The sequence below is a fragment of the Thunnus maccoyii genome, chromosome 5 (genome assembly GCF_910596095.1).
Source record: "Thunnus maccoyii chromosome 5, fThuMac1.1, whole genome shotgun sequence".
NCBI classification, from domain to species: domain Eukaryota; kingdom Metazoa; phylum Chordata; class Actinopteri; order Scombriformes; family Scombridae; genus Thunnus; species Thunnus maccoyii.
The window spans coordinates 16,528,263-16,547,810 of record NC_056537.1 but is presented as its reverse complement, the minus strand read 5'-3'; the positions used below and the strand labels follow the sequence as shown (position 1 = coordinate 16,547,810).

The following is a 19,548-nucleotide window of genomic DNA, read 5'->3' as shown; positions in this document are numbered from 1 at the left end:
GCTCGAGGAGGCGTGGCTTTGTTCTGCTGCAGCGGAGAAATATGACATGGGGATGAGCGAGAGAGAGAGGGAGAGAGTGAGACAGCCTGATAGGAATTAACGGTTCGTCAGAGGTCTGGACTGAAAACGCTACGATGGGGAGTAATGACTGAAAACAGAACGGTAAGAGACACACTTGTTTGTTTTGTTTTTTTAAGTGTGTGTGTGTGTGTGTGTGTTTCATTACACGGCGCGACAGACCGATTCATGGCTCATTTGATACTGAACACAATGGGGCTACCACTGCAGACAGGTGCACCTGTCTTTATGCGAGTACGTGCCTCGATACATTCAACTTCAGTTTTCCGTGCGAATACCTTTTTGTATTTTAGGTCGAAGGCAAATACATCGAGGCCACACATCTCATCGACGGTCTGGGATGAAATGTTAGCCGGTGTCTCAGAGTTAAATGCTGTAAACATGGATATGGTCGTGAATCTCTATGCTTAGTCACATACCTTTTGTGATGTACAGTAGCAATGTAATATAGCCTATATATACGTGTGACAGCTGGGTATATTATGTGATGGTAGCTTAGCCCATTAGCTTATTGAAGCCTATGAAGTCTTGAAGGCTATGATTGTATTTACAGACATGGAATATTAATCATCACATTGTATTTTGGGGGCAGATGGCTTAACATGTGATGAAATGCATAACAGCTGCATGTTTCATAAAAGATAATGCATAGCAGGCTCACTTCTAGCTATGTTCATTTTCAATTGAAGGAAAGCAGCCTGGTATTTTATTCTGGTGCCCATATGCTGTATTTTTCTCTTATTGTTGGCCTAGTTCACAATATCTCCCAACTATGCCTGCGTGTAAATATGGTGAGGCCACTAATTCACCTAATTCATTGCATAGTATGTTTAAGATCATATTCCTGTGCCTTAAAACCTTCAATAAATCATGAATGTCAGCTTATATTCAAGCTGGGTGCAACACTAAGTGGAGTAAACTCACACAGCGTTTCCACCTGTTCATTTTTAAGATGAGGATTTACATCTCATCAAGTTGTTTGCTGTCTCACCATTACAACATATTCTGTCACCTCTTACCACTGTCCGCATCCTGCCCTCGGCTTAGCGAGACAGGCAGCTGACAGTAGTCGAGTCTGATTTGGAGACAGCTCGAATAGACGAGGCAGAGCTACAAACCGGGGCTGCCAGGCTAAGCCAGGCCATGCCAGCTCTACGGAGGGCTTCGGTGCAGCAGGGCACTGGGGAGAGGGCGCTTGGCACCTGATCAGTTACCACAGTGAATTCTGTTCCTGTCACTGGCATTTAGCTACAGAAAAGCAGAGCAGAGATGACGGTTGTTGTTGAACTCAGTTGGGCTTTCATGTCACTGTGGCAGCAACGTTGTATCAAACTGCTCTTCAGCTGATACAAAATGACATTCCTTTGCAAACATCTGTGCCAGATGCCCACTACCCACTTCAAAAACCATAGCAGATAATTTATCTTTATCAGCTATGATTGTAAAAAAAAAAAAAAAAAGCACTGGTTGCTTTGTTGAGAAGCAACAGCAAAGGGGATAAAATCTCCTGTTTCCTTGTTAAAAGAATTCCATGTTCCATGTTCCCAAGTTTAGTCCTTCAGGGTAGATGAAATGAGTCAAGTGCCCATGGTAATCATGGTCCAATCACTGCACGGCTTTGAAGTGGGCCCTGTTCTTCAGACATCTCTACAGGTGGGTAAGCAATGTTAAGTGTCCCGTCTGCAGGCGGAGGGAGGTCAGCTAGAGGCCATGGAGGCAGGCAGAGGGGCTCCTCTCACACATCGAAGTAGGGGAGGGTGGAGGGGATATCGGTCCTGTGTGAGTCTGTACACGGGACTTGATGTTGGATAGATACTTTTGGGGAAATTTGTCACGGTTTGAGCAAATCCATTCTCAAATATATGTGTGAAAGGAAATATGAAATATACCCCCAAATCACAGACAAATTAAGTCGTAAGCCTTGTGCCATAAAGCTGTAAATCCTTACACTGCGGTTCCCCTCTCATGCTGTGGTAAAGGCTGAAACCACCGAAGTGTTATAATACATTGACTGCAGGAACCATTTAACCATGATTTATGAACTTTTTTTTAATAGTGAAGCTAGATGTGAGAGTGTTAAACTTGCAAGGTCAGAGCTTGTGTTTTTTTTTGATATCTGAATCGTTGACGGGGTACATAAGAGATCCCACATGTCTTGTAATTATAGTCTGAAGGGACCTATAGACCCTTAGTTTTCTGAAAAGATATTAGGAAACTTGAATTTAAGCCCATGTTTGTAACTTATTGTGGTTAGAAAATATAGATTTAAGCCAAAACGAGGAATTCGGAGTTAAATTGACACGGGACAAGGAAGTCGCAACCACTGTGGTTGTTTTATGACAGTCCGAGACACCTGTTTCACCCTTAATGTTCTCTTCAAGAGTAGTATTTTCTAAATCAACTGACTCACTTTAGCTATATAGTGACATTAGCTTGGGGGAACTGTATTCGCGTCGGCTTCAGCTTTCAATTATGAAGGCTACTGTTTGATTTCTAAAACCAGGAATGAGCTTCTCAGAGCACAGTATAGTCTGACACCTCATTATCAAGTTGTTGAATCCAGATGTTGAAACCAACACGTACAGGTTTAAAACACACTGTCTGCGCATTTAACCACACATTATGTCGCTTTAACAATATAACGCTCTGCTACTCAGGAGCTACAAGAACTCTCACTGCCTATGTGTGGATTTGACTTTTTGATTACATAATAGCAAGGGTCATTACAGTATTTATCGTGAAATACTGCTTAGTGATTGTAGCTATTATTGTGTTAAACAGAGATAGCGGTTACTGACGTTCCCACAAGATTTGCAAAAGATGATATTTCTGTGAAACGTTTTCATGACGACCAAAGCTTGGTGTTTTCAGTCGATGTTTTTTGGCTTAAAACCGTGCCATATAAACATTTTTTTTGCTTAGTTTTCTCCTCGTTTTTACAGTTGCACACAATATCTGAGACGACCAATGATCACCCTCAGAAAGAAAGAGAGACCGCAGGTTTGTCTGTGATAGCCATGGCCTGTGTGTGTGTGTGTGTGCGTGTGTGTACGCGTGTGTGTCGTCTACTCCTCCTGCACCTAATTGCATTTGTGTTGCTTCACTTGTCTGGTGCTGAGTCTGGGAGCAGGCTGGCTGCGGGAGACGTCTGCCATTGTAACATTCTCCCCACAAGGCCCAATGGGCACAGCCATTCCCCGTCCTGCCTCGAATCAGCATGGGAACACTCTCTAAATCAAACAAAACACAAATGCAGAGGATACCCTCGGTGACTCAATTTGCAGGCCCACAGCATAGGTCATTTTCATTCATCCAGAAAAAGAGGTCAGGCCTCCTTTTTCTCTGCGAAAACCCAGCTGCATTTGTTGGGAACTCAATGTATCTCCATTTTGTCTCGGAGTATTTCCATTGATTTAGATGTTAAAAAGGGAAGTGCAGGTTAGACACTACAGAGCAGAAGCACTGTTGTTCAGCGTGCTCTCTACGTCATTCATTATCTTAAGTAGAGAAAACAAATGCTCTGCTGTCTGTCACTGTCACTGCCCTTTATTTCATCTTTACTCCATCAGAAACAGCACATCTCATCAAACGCTAAACAAAACAGTCATGGAACACTGGGGAGTAAATTTACCCTTCTTTCCAGCTCTAGTAATATATTCCTCCTATCTTTGTTGACTTCTTCCCGGCGTAATGAAGAAGAAGAGATCTGAGATGACTAAAGAGGGTCAAGAAGGACTCCTATATAGCCTATATTTTCCTACACTATATTTATCCAATGAATGTTTTCAGGGTGTCACCATATGTTAACAGTCATACAGTTGCATATACTATAAAATCAGAGTTGTATTCATTTCACAAGCAGCTGGGGTCTGCACTGATTATTCACCCTGCAGCTACTTTCCTCCCACTGCTTCTTTATTCCTCCCACATACTCTCATAGGCGTATTGGCCTACTACTCACCTACATATTTTCTCATCTTTAGGGTCTGGACCCCATGTGAGGTCTCTTGATATGTAATTGGGGTCACTGGAAATTTCTTAAATGGATCTATTGTGTTTTGATAGATATAGTCTATTTGTTCTAATAGTCAAATATGTCTGAAATGAATCATAATTTCATACAGCTGGTTTGCATCCGTCCATGCTTCTGAAAATAGAATATACTGGTACAAGTATGTTCAGCTTGACAACTCTGCTGCTGTGGTCAAGAGAATCTTAATACCGTAGAATCCAGGTTCAGGGTCTGAACAAGGTTGAGAAGGCCTGAGCTGCAGTAAGATCTTGTACTGCATTAATCACAGTTTTAGAGTTTGTTAATGTCACATCATTGACTTATAATGATTGCAATGAAATGCTTAGTATATATACTAAAAGCAGGATAAGGTGCTGTCTTTGTACGGCACACATCATTGCTGCTGGCATATCTGAAATAAAATTATCAATAATCAAAAGAATGGTATATAGGCCTAATATTACTCTTTCTGGATAGTTCTGATGCAAGGAACTTAAATCAGGAACTTAATTGGCTTTAAACTAGCAAATTACAAGCTTACATACTGACATACAAAAAGCCTTTTACAAAATTAATCAGACCACGCCAGATCAGTGAATCACTTAAACTAAACATGACACGTCTTTCTTCTATAATGCACCCACACCCACTGAATGCCCTCTATGTGGGTGCTCTTGAGGCCGGGGCGGAGAACATGCATCAGTTCTCTAAGTCCAGGATTTTCTTTTCCATTCACGAGGACAACTTAAAAGTTGACATCAAAGATGTTCGTGGAGCAGGCTTGGATCCATTAATCTCCTGTGCTGTTCCTGTGTAATGGGAGTTAATGACACATTCATCAAATTCATAGGAGCTGCACTTCTTTTGCAGCCTCCATTAATTGTTGACTTGTGCTCTGGTCAAGTGTTCTCAGCAGGCACAGTTTGGGTGTCAGATAAAATGAACCGTTGCGGTTAGCATCAGTTCCATTTGGATGGTTATTTGTTGTTCCTTCAGCCAAACTGACCACAGTTAAGTGCCGGAAGCACTTGGGGCACTTTTGTAGCTTCCTTCATCTACAAATGTCAGACTATATTAGTGAGCAGTGCAGTCTGTCCTGTCTTTTTGCTTAGAAATAGTATTGTTGATATTGTGCAGCATTCAGATTATCATTTGAACAACAGTCCGTCTTGTTCAGCAAATTCTTATTCATGTTTAATTCTGTACAATTGTTTGCATCTGGAGAGCTTTGGCATTTATCTATTACCTCTGACAGAATACATTTGCTAAGGTTACATTTAAAGTACAGTATACTGTGTGTGTTGTTGTTCTTGAATATTCACAGCCACAATATTTTTCCTGTACATGCAACAAAGACTTATGTTCCACCAAGGACAGGCGAGTTTATTCCAAATTCAGGTTTTTATAGACCAGAGACATTTTTGTTGCCATCAAATGGTGCTACTTTCATGTACTGTATATAATGTAGCTTACAGAAAAGGTGTCTTTTTGTCTAAATGTGCATGTCCGATAAACCCAGTGGCAGTGTCATGAGGCCAACGGTCTGTACGAACCAACTCAATTAAATTTCATTTTCAGAGAAAATGCAAATAGATTTTGCCCTCTAGCCAGTAAACATGCATGTTTCTCAAACCGTGAGCTAAACAATAGCATGTAATGATTAACTGACATTACATAAAACTAATAATAATTATTAATTTACCTTTAATTGACTTCATTCACCTACAAACTGCATCCCAGGTGCTGGTATCCTTGAGACCTGCCTTACCCCTAGATTATGTGGCCCTCTAGTGGGAAGGACACCAGGAAATGAAGAGTTGTAACCAATCAGTATTTGTGGTCATTGTTAAAGTGCAAAAGTGTTGAAAGGGAGGAAAGATCACCACAACATTCTTGTGATTTAGCTGCTGGTGGCTTCCTATCGGCTGATCCACCACTTTGATCCAGACAGAATTATTTCAGTACCTACTGGATGGATTCCAGTGAATTGTTGTACAGACATTCATGACCTCTAATGCTGCAGGTTGACACTTTTGGCTTATTGTGAAATATCTCAACAACTATTGGATAGATAACCATAAAATCTGGTGAACATATTTATGCCCCCCTCAGGATATATTATAATGACTTTCCTCCCCTGACTTTTCATCCAGCACTACAATTAGGTCAAACATTTTTATTTGTCCAATACTTTAGTTTATGATCAAATACCTGCACAACTAATGATATTCCAGTCAGCCTCAGCGATACCTTGTGTATAATGTTAGCATGTTAACATGCTACACTGGTGGTGAACATGGTAAACACATCAGCATGTAAACATTTTCATTGTGTGCGTGTTAGCATGCTGACATCGGCATTTGTTTAAAGCACCGCTGTTCCTAAGTCAGGAACTAGAAGTCAAGAACTGAAGAGTTTACATGGGGTTTTAAGGCCTTTCTGTGCAGAAACTAATTTAAGAATTAGGTTATGTGATATTGCCCTCTCCACCTACTTGAGTGTATATGCACAACCGTCCATGTGCCCACACACACACAATCAGCCCTATAGTTGTGCCACACTGTGTAATACAGGTATTGTGAGATCAAAACAATCTCTTCTAGTGTTTCCTTTGTTGTTGGAGATTCTGTTAAGATAATAAAACTTATTTTTGGGTGTCATTGTAGGACGAGGGTGTCATATGATTGAGTTTCATCAGTGTCAACTGTGTCTAAGTGTTTCACAGAGATTTAATTTCTGTACATCATAAACACTTGTAAAAAAAGCTACAATAGTACATGATTCTCACTAACATGACATTGTGCACTGCTGTGCAGGGAATGCCATTTTCCTATTCTTTTTTTTTTTTCATGGTATCAAAATGAAATAATCAGGTTGACAAGAGAACATGAAGTACTGTATAGCTTCTTAGTTTAGCTCTATCTAGCTGTGTGTGTTTCATATCTGAAATGGAAAATGTGGATAGGAGACATTATTACAACCTACTGCACATCCTCTGGGCTTAGATGTAAAAATATACACTATATATACAGTAACAGTAAACTCCCAATAATCACTGATCAGTGTGCAATGACAGTAATCTTTACAAATGAAGCCTATCAATATACCATAATATTCAAAGGAATTTTCAGAGTGTGAGCTGCATGTAGGTCTTGAGCTAGGCGAGGAGTGTGGTAGCAAGCAAAGGATTCTGTGTGTTCAACACTTGAGAGGACACCCTCCCTCAGCACAAACTCAAATAGGAAACACCAGCTGGCTTCAGCTAGTTGGTCTGTTTATCTCACATGGGATCAGAAGATAAATATTCAGATAGCAAGCAGTTCTTTACTTCTCTTCTGTGCACACCTGAAGTCTTAAAAACTCCTCTTTAACCATGTCATTAATATACCCATTAAATGTTTAATTTATAACCACAGCATTAATGGTTTCTGCTTCTTCTTCTTTTTTTGTCTTCTTCAAATCAACAAAAAGTGAAGAACCTTCTGCTCTAGAAGGGCTTTGGTCTCTGGTCACAGCTGTCTGCTTGTGGCACTCAGTCAAAAAGGGTCCAGTCGGGAAAAGAGGTATTGGCTGCTGTGGTAGCGGGGGCTGGAGGGACTGACATTTTAAGGGGTTATGATCTTGTGCTGTGCCCCTCAGCAAGCAGATCTTTGTTTGGGTGCATGCTGCTGCACACACAGCTGAGCTTTGTCTTTAGCTCTGTTGGAACTGAAGATATGACTTGACTTTAAGGTCAGACATAAGAATTATTTCTTTCGTTGTTACATGGATTTATCGCTCGTGGTGTAAATGCTGAGCGTTGCTTTTAGCGATACATGTCGTGCAACCTTTTGTGTCTGTAATCTATGAGAGGCACAGGTGTAGCGGTGGAAATTTATGATTGTGACGGTAAATTTTAAATTGTGATTCACCTGGCTTCTAACAAAAACCAAGTGTCCCTCAGGTGCAGTGCTCTCGCCGTCCACTGCAGCATTCATTGAAATCGACCTCAAATATTAATGCGATGATGCATTTAGTGCAAATTGACAACAACTCTCCACTCCATGCATATGCTGTGCTGGCAGTGTGCAGCGCAGCAATGAGATGCAAAGTGACATTATTGCTTCTAGCAGCATCTTTTCTCCCTGCATGTGAAGGGCTGCTGCACAGAGACCAGACAATTTTTTTTTTTTAAGTTTAGAGAAGGATTAACAGAAAGAGAGACAAATTATTTGTGTAAGTGCATAAAGTCAAGACTTCAAAGTATTACATCCTCTTTCTGCCTCACATCAAACAGGAGCGGTAAATGTTGGTGAGTGACGTACGGAGGATCTTTACTTCCTGGCTTTCTTTCTGTATCTTCTTCCCCTTGCTGTCTGTCTTTCTCAAAAGGGGGCGTGGAGCTCAGCATTTGATTTCTCAGGGTGACAGGGTGCTCTAAGGTCACAGCTATGCCATCTGTGGGTCCTGAAGGCAGGGGAAGTCCCACTGGTGAGTAGAGCGTAATGGAGGGGATGAGGAGGGACTCGGCACACACCCAGGTGGTGGGTGAAGAGAGAGAGACAGAGATGGAGCTCTCAAAAATCAAAATGGTTTAACTTGATGAGCCGGTGCTGCGTGAAGAGCCCTCGCTGGAGTATGTCAACCCAGGTACTGATTGAGACGCCGTCATTCATGCCACAGGCTGTCTGTTATGCAGTCTAGATGGTGGTGTTTATGCACGTACACACGCGTGCACACGTTCGCTGTCACACATGTAGCTCCTGCGCACTGAGCACTGGTGAGGCACATACACAATCACCACAAGTACAAGCTTGCTATTGTGGCTGCAAGAGGAGGAGGGACAGAGATCGAGGCTGACTGACTGATATGAAGGCTGAATAGCAAGTGGTGCTTCCACTCCACATTGAAATTCTCTGATTGAATCTTGTGCTCTCAAGCAAGGACTTTGAAATAGCGGAAGTGCTTAGTTTATAGTTTAGTGAGATATTATAATATCCTGTTACATGAATTTCCCCATGCCTCTAAAGTGTGCCTTTATACGAAAAACACGCTAATGGATTTTGTTGATTTTTCAATATTGATGCAAGGTGGAAATGATCAGTTTCCCTGAAATTGTGCTCATTTGTTTCTCCAATATACAATTACCCCAAGTCATACGGTAACAGTATGTGTTCCATTTCTTTTTCTGCCTTTTATTTGTTGAATTACATCATTAATAGCTGTGCAACAACACCATTTTGAAACTGTTGTCTGCTCTAAATGTTTCCATTTTGTTGTATATTAACATAGTGAAGCTGTATCCATTGTTGTTGGAAAAACAGGTGTTTTTTTTTTTTTTCCCTGTCCTCTAACCACAACTGAGAGGGTGGCCTGACATTTTTCTGTGCACAGGCATGTGAATACGTACCGGATAAGAATGAATGCCATCTTTTATTAGCTGTCTTCTGTGTTTTTTGGCAGCCCTTTGCGGAAGCACTTGCCCTGTTGGCTTTGATTTGGTAAACACATTGAGGGCACACTGAGTGGTGAACATGCAATAAAACATGCTCAGTGTTTTTGCACACACACACACGTATGCACATTTGTGTCGCCACACACTCATGCACCCCAGAGAGGGGGGATCACAGGGTGTTTATCTACTAGTGTTGAACACAGCAGTTTCAGCTTGTTGGTGTTTGGCCCCGCTAACTGCCGCTCAGCTCACCCGCTGGTGATGAGACCATAGTTTGGCCCTACCGAGCTGTTTGTCCGAGCCAGAATGTAAGATTTTATTCTCTGCCTGCCTTGAAGAGTCCAAAATATTCTGTTCAGGAGAGGAGAGATCAGACTTGTGATCATCTAACAAGCCAGCATCTCATGTCCAACCCTTGCTGGACAGGTCTCTTGCCATTATTTTGTATATCAGGTTTAGGTTTCAGGTTTCAGTGGTCCTGTTTACTCTCTGAACTACTATACTGGGGAGCTGGGAAGTGAGCCAGTCCTTCCCAAGCAGGATGCAGTCAATCGCTTAGATCAACTATCACATTTAAGATCAACAAATCGCTCAAATCAGAATATATCAAACCAAGATATATAGCAACTAATTATTATTTTCATCATCATTTAATCTAAGGATGCATTTTTGATTATGTTTTTGGACTATAAATATCAAAAAATACAATTACAAGCTCCCATCATACAAGGTGATGTTGCTTGTTTTGTCTGACCAACAGTCAAAAACTATATGATATGCAATTTAGAAAGATTAAGAGCAAAAATAAGAAAAGAGATAAAGATAGAGTCTGGCATTTCAGAAGCTGGAACAAGCTAAAGATATATTAAATATATTTCAACCTTTAAAATATACTGAAAAAATTGATAGAATCTAAAAAACCCTTCCCTAGCTGCTAGGCCTCCTCACATGTCCTCTTGGCTGGAGGCGGGTTGGAGGCTGACACCAGATGTTGTGCCACTGGCAGGTTCAGCAGCAGCTTGTCACAGTCTTTATAAAAAGGTGCAACTCATTTACTTATTAGACTAAACAATTTTCTGCTTTGTCAAGTAAAAATGGGGACTGATTTTGCAGCAGGGCAGGTAGTGGCAGGTATTACTAGGAGTTTGTGATTGGTCCAGGGATATGAGACTATGCATATAACCTTGGGAATCACTTTTGAAGCTTTACTTTTCCAGTTTACTTTTTTACAGTGTGCTAGAGTTTCATGTGTCAAATCATTTTTTTTCTCCAATAATTTTCCCAGTTGATTGTTTGTCATAGTAACCATAAAATATTGCCCGCAGTGTCCTGGCTTTCTGTCAAAGAAACAGAGACGACAACAGAATTTAACCAAAGACTGTAAAAAAAAAAAAAAAAAATGGACGTAGCCAAGAGTGGCTTTGAAGCTCGAAGTGGGTGGCTCCGGCCGTCGCCATCTTGGCAGTGCCTGACTCCGCCTAACTCCCGGCTAATCCAAAATGGGCAAAGATGTGGAGCTGAGGCGGGCTGAATGAAGCCTGGTTGCTGAAACGAGCCACCTAGCGGCTAGTGACCTGTCACTCAAAGTGGCCACGTCCTTAATTATGCATAACTTTACGGCTTAATAAAAATTAAACAAGTGAGTTATAAAAAAATTCACCCCCCGTACAGTTGTTATGATCAGGGAAATTCGCTATAGAGACCAAAACCTGTTTTTGTTTCTTCTGTAAAGTCGGGTATTTTAACATGGCGGTCTATGGGGATTGACTCACTCTCGGAGCCTCAAGTGGCCAATCGAGGAACTGCAGTTTTTGACACTTCCACATTGGCTTCATTTTTCAGTCCCAGAGGTTCCCGCTTGAATTTAACATGTAATGATGAAAGGACCAGGCATAAATTTGAATAATGTCACACTAAATATCGAACAAACAGTTTCTTAAACATAACTTTAAAGAAAAATATTTTTATGGCATATTCTGCTTGGAGTTTTGGTTTGCTAGTATGAACATTTGAAGGGAGATTCTACTTATTAACACAACAAATACATCTCTGGCTTTAAAGTATTTTTTTTTTTAAATTTCTCCTAATGTATGTAAGCATTTCTAAAATGGCTTGAAATGACTTTGAGGTACATTTTTCTCTTTGGAAATGATTTTATTAAAAAAAAAAGTTTTTCTTTTACAAACCAGACTACTCTTTAACTTAATACACTGATATTTTGATGTATTTGTTCTATATTTATCATTTATAAGTTTTTTTTTCAAGGTTTTTCCACCTCACGCTGTATGCTACAGTTTGGTAAGTGACACATGCGTCATTACATTTCCAAATTGAGTGAGCCCTTTCTCACCTCTTGCAGTGAGCGATGTAAGATAGATAAATAGACTTTATTGTCCCCGAGTGACAGATTTATTTCAACTGAGTCTAATTTGAATGAGAGCAACTAATTCTGAACATTGGTTGGTGTAATGATGGAGACTCATCACTGAAAGAAAATATAACCGCCCAAACATTTAAACAATAATCAGCCAACAATGAAGAACTGCTTTGTCTTTATTTCCAGCACAGGTTTAGGCTATTAGAAATTCATTTTTAAAGTGACTTAAAGTAATATTGGTAAGTTTCAGGTTTTGATATCAGGCTCTTGGTTTTTGAACTGACATTTAACAATCCTACACTAAGGAATCCATCATTAAAAAAAAGCAGAGATCCATTTCTCCATCAACATTAGCCTCAATAGACCAGAACAGTGTATTGACCTGCATAATATTGTGAGGTGTTCTGATTTTTTTTGTCCTTCCTCTGCACTGTATATGCGTGTACACTCTCCTTTCATTAGAAGTTTTTTAGGATTGTTGAAACTTTCTGAAAATCAAAAGCCAAAAGTAGAAGCAGACAAGGCAGGTTTAAGGAAAGTGGGGACAAAAACATAAATTATAAGACTTTGAATGCAATAAACATAAATTAATGATGCCTAGAAGTGTGTAAAGGATGGCGAAGGCATACAGGCCACAAAGAGCACTCAAGTGCACTCTGACATCTACATGAACTCACATTTGCAAAATATAAGTCAAAATAGAAGCGAGCATTAAAAAGCTTACTTAAAAGCATAACTGCAAATGTATACACTGCCACTAACCTGTGTGTACATGCATAGGATTTACTGCCTGACCATTTTCCAGCAATGGAGGAGATGCAGTGCAAAGAGAAGAGTATAAGTGTTTGTACAGTATGTTCACCTCCCACCTGCTGCGTATCTGCCTTGCATGTGGGCGATCACCGCTCCGTATGGAGACAATTATTTCAGCTATAACTCATCCTATTACTGTAAAATGGCTATGTGAATACATGTACATTGTGGAAAAAAATAGCCCGCAGCACATTTGCACGTAATGGTGGAAAAGAAAATTCATGTGAAATGACAAACAACTTCATGGGAAAACAACTGTGCATATTTTTTTCCTGTGACTGTCACTGTTCGCATCTATGTATGACACAGTGACATGTTCACGGAGTAAAAGGAAGTAAGTTTTTGTTGTGATGTAGATTCACTCACAGTAAGTCGCTTCACACTTAGCCAGCTGGTTTACTGGTGGTTTAAAGTAGTGAAGCTTCAAGTAGTGTTAAACATTAAAAAGGAAGTAGAGGGCGGGGAGCTGCTGTTCAGTGTTAGTGTGTCAGCTTGTTTTGCATCTCATTATTTTTGAGGTTGAGTTAGAAACAGCTGTGTCGGTGCACTTACAAAAGTTCATCAGAGAAATGTTTGATTAGATTAAAACACCCATAAAGATCCCTCAGCTGAAGAATTCACACAGGTAGGTTTCCTGTCTTGTGATTTGAAGTGTACATACATGATTGATAGCTATAATGTTGAATTAAGTTTAGTACTAACTGTTAAATATATACATGACACTAATACTACATTTTTAAATGTCACTTACAATAAAAAGCTGCTTGTCTTTTGGTGTCTGTATTATAAACATCAGTGATGTACCGCTCAGCGTGGTGGATCCAGCAGCTCCCCGGGTGGCTCATTTATAATAGTCTGTTATGCAATGTTGCTATCTTGTATCCAAATGATGGCTGTAATTTATGAAAAAAAATGTATTTGGTGATGAAATCTGAGCTTATATTTATTAAATAGATGTTTAATCTATGTCATATCTGCGGTCGGATGCTCCATCTGACGGAAATTGGAATTAAATTAATAATTTGAGGCTGTTGGATTTTACACTGTAAAGCTGCAGTGTTTGTGAGACGGCACTGTTATGTGAAGCACTGCCGGAGGAGAATTCAGCGTGCCGTCCTCCAGTGTTTGTGCAGGCAGATGATTAAGAGACGAGTTCAGTGTCTCGGTTTTTTTTACTGTCTACAAACGGGCCCTCGTAAATATGGTGGGACCGCGGGCCGAACGCTCACGGGTCAGTCGACCATAGGAAGTAAACAACACAGTGTGTGTTTGCCAATGTGTGTCTGTGCTTTTGTAAAGACAGTGAGGAGAACACACAACTTGACTCTGTTCTGTTACTAATTTGTCTGCGTCTCGGCAGATTGTAAGAGAGCAGAAACATCTGAGTGAAGACAAGCCGCCGGTAGCTGGTTTGCGAGGCCACACGTTTCCCCTCAGTGGTCTTCTTAAACTTTAGTGTTTGCGTTGAGACCAAAAGATGAAAGATAAAACGTGCAGTGAACATCGTCTGTTCATCTGTGACCCAAATGTACAGTCAAAGCATACACACTATGACTAATTAGCAGGTGCAGAAACATACAGCTTGTGCTCTCAATATTATAATTTAGTAGCAATTTATGATTTATGATTGTACTTATGAATTTTGTAATATAAAAAAACTACTTTAAAAAATAAAAGAATCACAGAGAAGGTTACAGTGTAGTTATTATGACACAATGAGGCGAATTTGAGTTCATACAGAGGATGGAAGAGCGGTTTGACCATTAATTGTAGGACTGCTGGTCCGATCCCCTGACCCTCGTGTCCACGTGTTAAAGCGTCTTTGAGCAAGACTTGCACCTGATGTGTGTATGGGGAAAGAAATGTAAGTCGCTGTAGATGAAAAAAACATTTGCCAAATGTACTTAAATGTCATTTTGAACTTCTTTTCACCTAGAAAGATAGATTTCCTGTAAGGAAAAGATGGTCATCACTCGCACTAAATTGGAGAGGTAATTTGGACTTTTTAAAAAGTTAGTGGAGATCCTGCAGGGGCCTTTCATTATGACTGGTACTCAAAGCAGTTTGCTATTTTAGAACTTCTGCTTAATTATTTTTCGACACAAGTAATCTCATTTTTACTTGAGGACAATGTTAGTCAAGTAGCTTGAGTGGAATGTTCTTGTACTATTCGCAGCCCTGATAATTATAAGTGGTTCTCGTAAACTTATTTATTTTTTGACAGCCATCAGCTCGCTGCAACGGTTGAAGTAGTAATAATTCACCATTTTCAAACACTTACACTTGTATTACTGCTAATTTAATGGTGGAAACTGTCTCATTTGAACTATAACACAGTGCTTTGGTGGAAGTCGCTGTGAGAGATTGTACAAATAAATAGAGGACACATACAGTATATGAACCTTTTTACTGTTTGTGTGAATAATGCATAACACTGAAGGATATTTCAGTCCCACTTAGGAGAGCTTTGACACTAACTCCCCAGCACTTGCCAGCGCTCTGCTGAGAGGGTGGAGAGTGGCGTCGGCTGGTGTGAGCCACTGGGGAGGATGTCAGAATATCCGCAGAGTTTCCACTGCGGCCGGTCAATCAGCTTTCTCTCACTTGTTCCGTGTATCTTTGCCTCCCACCACACACTATAATCACATCTGTGCCTGCTGTGTCATGCAGCATCGTCCTGGAGCACTGACAGTGACCTGCCTTTAGTGGCGTCAGCATGTTTGCGTTATGTTACGTAAAAGCGAAGAGTGTGAGGCTAGCGCTGCACTTTCTTCACCGTGTCGACACTGGTGTCACACACACCTGCATTCTAGGGAGTGGACCTTTAAAACGTGATAACACCAAAGTAAATAATGTCATAAGGCGGTGTCTTAGAAAAAAAGCTGCTGTCACTATGTACACTTTAGGCTGTTTAAAGAAATCTCAGAAGAGATAAAACTGCTTCATCGTGATTTTACAACAGCTGGCAGGTGTAGTTACACACGTAAGCTGTTGTTCTCAAAGCACTCAAGCATGGCATCTTCTTAAAATGAAGCAAAAATGGTTATCAATCTTTGATCAATAATCAAATGATAACAAAATGTTGACTGATAAGAGTAATACTTTCTGCCGGTCTGATGAACAGGTGGTGGGCAAAGTGGTTTCTAAATGACACATGATGAAAGTAATGGCTTGAGGGGTAATTTTGGATTAGTGCATTAACACAGACGTGGTCACAGGTGTGTGTCGGTCGGGTGTTTTACAGCAGCTTCAAATTAGACTCAGCCAATCAGAACTAAGGGCCATAACTTCCTGTTTTAGGAGAATAACTTTCAATGTTGCTGTGTGTGTGTGTGTGTGTGTGTTTCAGGGTTCTCTGCATCCCCAGTGTCTTCCTCTCCTCTCCGCTGCCTCTGAAGCCATGGACTAGAGCTGCTTCTGGTCCTGACAGTCCGACGGTCATCAGATGGCTTCTCAACAACCCTCAGCGAAAATACAGAAAGTACGTTTGATAACTGTAACACTGTATGCCGCTGTGTTCGATTACAGAAGAGAGTTGATTCACAATCATTTACAGCAGCTAAATAAGATTTTAAAGGATAAACCTTGGTGATATTCAATATTTTTATGATTGTCAACAAAACTCATGAAAATCCTATTAACAAGTCCTGTGACCTCCATTGTTTTCCAAGAACTAAAGATACTCACATCAAGGTTTTAACCATTTATTGCGACAATATGCACTTAAGTTTCAATTGGCAGAAAATTAATTGTGAACAATTTTCATAATCGATTCATTGTTTGGAGACATTTTTAAGAAAAAATTATTCCAGCCTCTTAAAAATGTTCCTCTGGTTTCTTTAGTCTTCTATTACAGTAAACTGAATATATTTGGATTGTGGACTGTTGATCAGGACCAAAGAAGAAATTTGAGTATGTCACCTTGGGTTTTGGGAAACACAGTGTCATTTTTTCTGAGAGAGTAGAGAGATCGTGGACATACAGTTCATGGTTGGGTAGCATATTTATCACATGGCTATAAAACAACTTCAGTGTCTGCCTGGAGTACTGCAATACATGTTCCTTTATCACGATGAACATTTACTTCAGTTAATCTCACACATAGTGGTATTAATCTGTTGCTGAAAATAGGCCCCAACAAGTGCACCGTTTACTCCTTACAATGCAGAACTGTGCCCAGCTTTAATAGGAACAAATGGGCTTGGGGCTGAGAGCCACAGACAATTTAAGGACAGAATATCACTACAGCATTTGGCCTTCTCACTGCATTTTTTCAGCAGTAAGAAAAATAAAGAGTAACTACAGCCTTGCCCTTTTTCTGTAGTTCACTGTGCTGCAATACCTTCATATTTTTGCAGAAGTCTGACACAGTCTGTGTGACAAATATGCAAATTTCCATTATGATTAAGAGGAATATGGACAGTCCCGAGGTCCTCTGGCCCACATGTTTTCATGCCAGATAGAAAAACATGCAGTTGGGTGTTTCTGAGTCATAATTACCTCCCACAGGGAAAGCGATCTGAATAGGGCCGATCTTAAGGGAAGAGATGAGGTCATGACTTATAATATTCAGCTATTTCTGTGTGTCACTCCTCATCACTACACTGAAGGATTTCTGCCCTGCGAAGCAATATTGTGATTCTCAGTTGATGGGTAGACTATTATTCGGTACTGAGTTAAGTGTCTGCCCCTGGAGAGTGTAGTCATGTGCACATATGTTGTCTCTTTGGTCCTCAAACAATAGCAGCTACCCCACAGAATGATTTCTTTTGTATTTTCCTGTAAGCCTGTATTTTAACATTATAAATAAACATTTAGTTGCTCTCTAAGAAAGAAGTCTACCAAATACACATCATAGTCATGTTGGACTTTTGATATGATAATATGATATGCATCAACCATATCATGTCCATAACATGATCTCTGACAATCTTTGGTGGTAGCTGCTCCAGGTGACCATCCTGTGTTTCCTGTAGTTTACATGTGCTTAGAGTCTCTCAGTACAATAATGCACATGCAACACAATGCAAATGGCTGACAGTAACTAGGTCAGCTAAACTACAGCTTAAGTGCAGCTTTGACTCATTAATAATGCATATGATAAAGACTAAATTCACTGGGTCTTGAACAAAGATATTTTCTCTCTGATGCCAACAATCAGGCAGTGCTCAGCTATCTTTTTTTTTTTTTTTTTTTTTCTTAAACGTTGTCGTGAGCCCTTAATTCTCATGTGACGATAACGCTGACTGAGAGGACATTTCAAACCTGAGATTGTTCTGTTAAATCCACTAATATTCTTCAGCCTCAGAAACAGGAAACAACAGCATTTGTTTTGTGTCAACTCTATTTCCAGAACAGACTGTGTGTCTGACAGTCATGTCATGTGGCACGCTGAAAGTTAGAGCCTCTCTTCTTCTTCTTCTTCTTGCTGCTGAGAGCCGTGGGCAGAGTATAGATGTCTCCAGCATGCTCTAACTCCTCTTAGGTCAAATCCACGGACCTGAGCAGCCTTCTAACCTCTGGTCCGCACACAGAGGCCCGGTGTCAGAGCTGCAAACCTGTGGGTGTTTGTTTCTTCACTGACAATGCTCTGAGCCGCGCTCCTCTGGCTCCCACACAGCCTCAAGTGGAATGACAGCTATGCATGGACTCATTCATTCCATGGGCCGAGGGAGTGTACGCGTGTGCACCTTACAAGTATTGTTTATGACTTAACAAGGCAATGCTTGTTGATAATTAGAGATTGAGTGCTAAATAGCTGTGATGTAAATATGTTCTTCAGCTACCATCACACTAAATATCATCACACTGATTCACATGGCTCCTAAAACCGTCGCCAGGCATCCTTACTTTCTGACCAACACAGATATGGTTCAAGATACTGGATCATACACAGAAACCTCTGGTTGACACTCAGTGACAGGAAGAGAGTTAGTGTTGTTATGATCATGGGCGGCTGGCCAAAGGCTTTGGAGATAGGCAGGTGTGTCCTGGATACGACCTCTGGCTGTGTTGTTGATATTACATCTGTGCTGCTGGATATTGTGTTATGACTGACTGTTAGCTGGAGGAGGAGGAGCACTGGGAGTGGAGTGCTATTCACAGTACTATGAACCATCAGCTCTATGAAGCATTACACATCAGAACAAGCAGGCAGAGAGTGTACTGGCTGGGATTTAAAAAAAAAAAAAGAGAGAGAGGACATCCAGAAACTGTTTTCTCATGAGTGAGTGATGGGTTTTCAAAAGTGTGTCTGAATTGGATTTACCCTAAAACATACATTGCTGTTTTTTTTGTTTTTTTGTTTTTTTTTCAGATGAGAACGTGAAGGCTGGCGTCCACCAAGGCCACCGCTGCACCTTGGGCAGCGCACACACATGATCACATGACTCTGGACATGGACGCGGTCCTGTCAGACTTTGTTCGGTCCACGGGGGCAGAACCGGGTCTGGCAAGAGACCTGCTGGAAGGTAAGAGACCACCTGTATATCCAGCACTGGAAACAAATTATGACGTAGTGATATTTGGGGAATTTTTTGTTTTGATCAGCTGCTCCCTGATGTGCTACAGTTGCACTGAAGTATGAGGAGGGGATGAGAGGAAATAAGGGGAAAGGAAAAGAAAGGAAACAAAGGAGGGGTGGAGAGGAGAGGGGCCTGCAACAGTGAGCCAGCTTGCTGATTTAGAGGCCAGTGTGACGGTTTTACGAGTGCACTCCCCGGGGAGAGCTTTGTGCCCATTCATTGGAACTCATTGAGGAGCAGAGTGCTACTGGCACTTGTATAGCTTACATATAGTACCACTTGGAGGAAAAAAAAACACAGGAGGCAACAA

The 19,548-nt window shown here is 40.8% G+C and overlaps 1 protein-coding gene across 1 annotated transcript in view; it reads left to right on the top strand.

The window, feature by feature from the left end:
- The first annotated feature begins 48 nt into the window (after window positions 1–48).
- otud7a (OTU deubiquitinase 7A) overlaps window positions 49–19,548 on the top strand; it is a 37,956-nt gene continuing 18,456 nt past the window's right edge. The window contains exons 1-3 of the mRNA XM_042410564.1: window positions 49–162; window positions 16,064–16,195; window positions 19,031–19,184. Coding sequence (XP_042266498.1) covers window positions 19,100–19,184 — 85 coding nt within the window. The 5' untranslated portion in view covers window positions 49–162; window positions 16,064–16,195; window positions 19,031–19,099. The remainder of the gene's footprint in view (window positions 163–16,063; window positions 16,196–19,030; window positions 19,185–19,548) is intronic.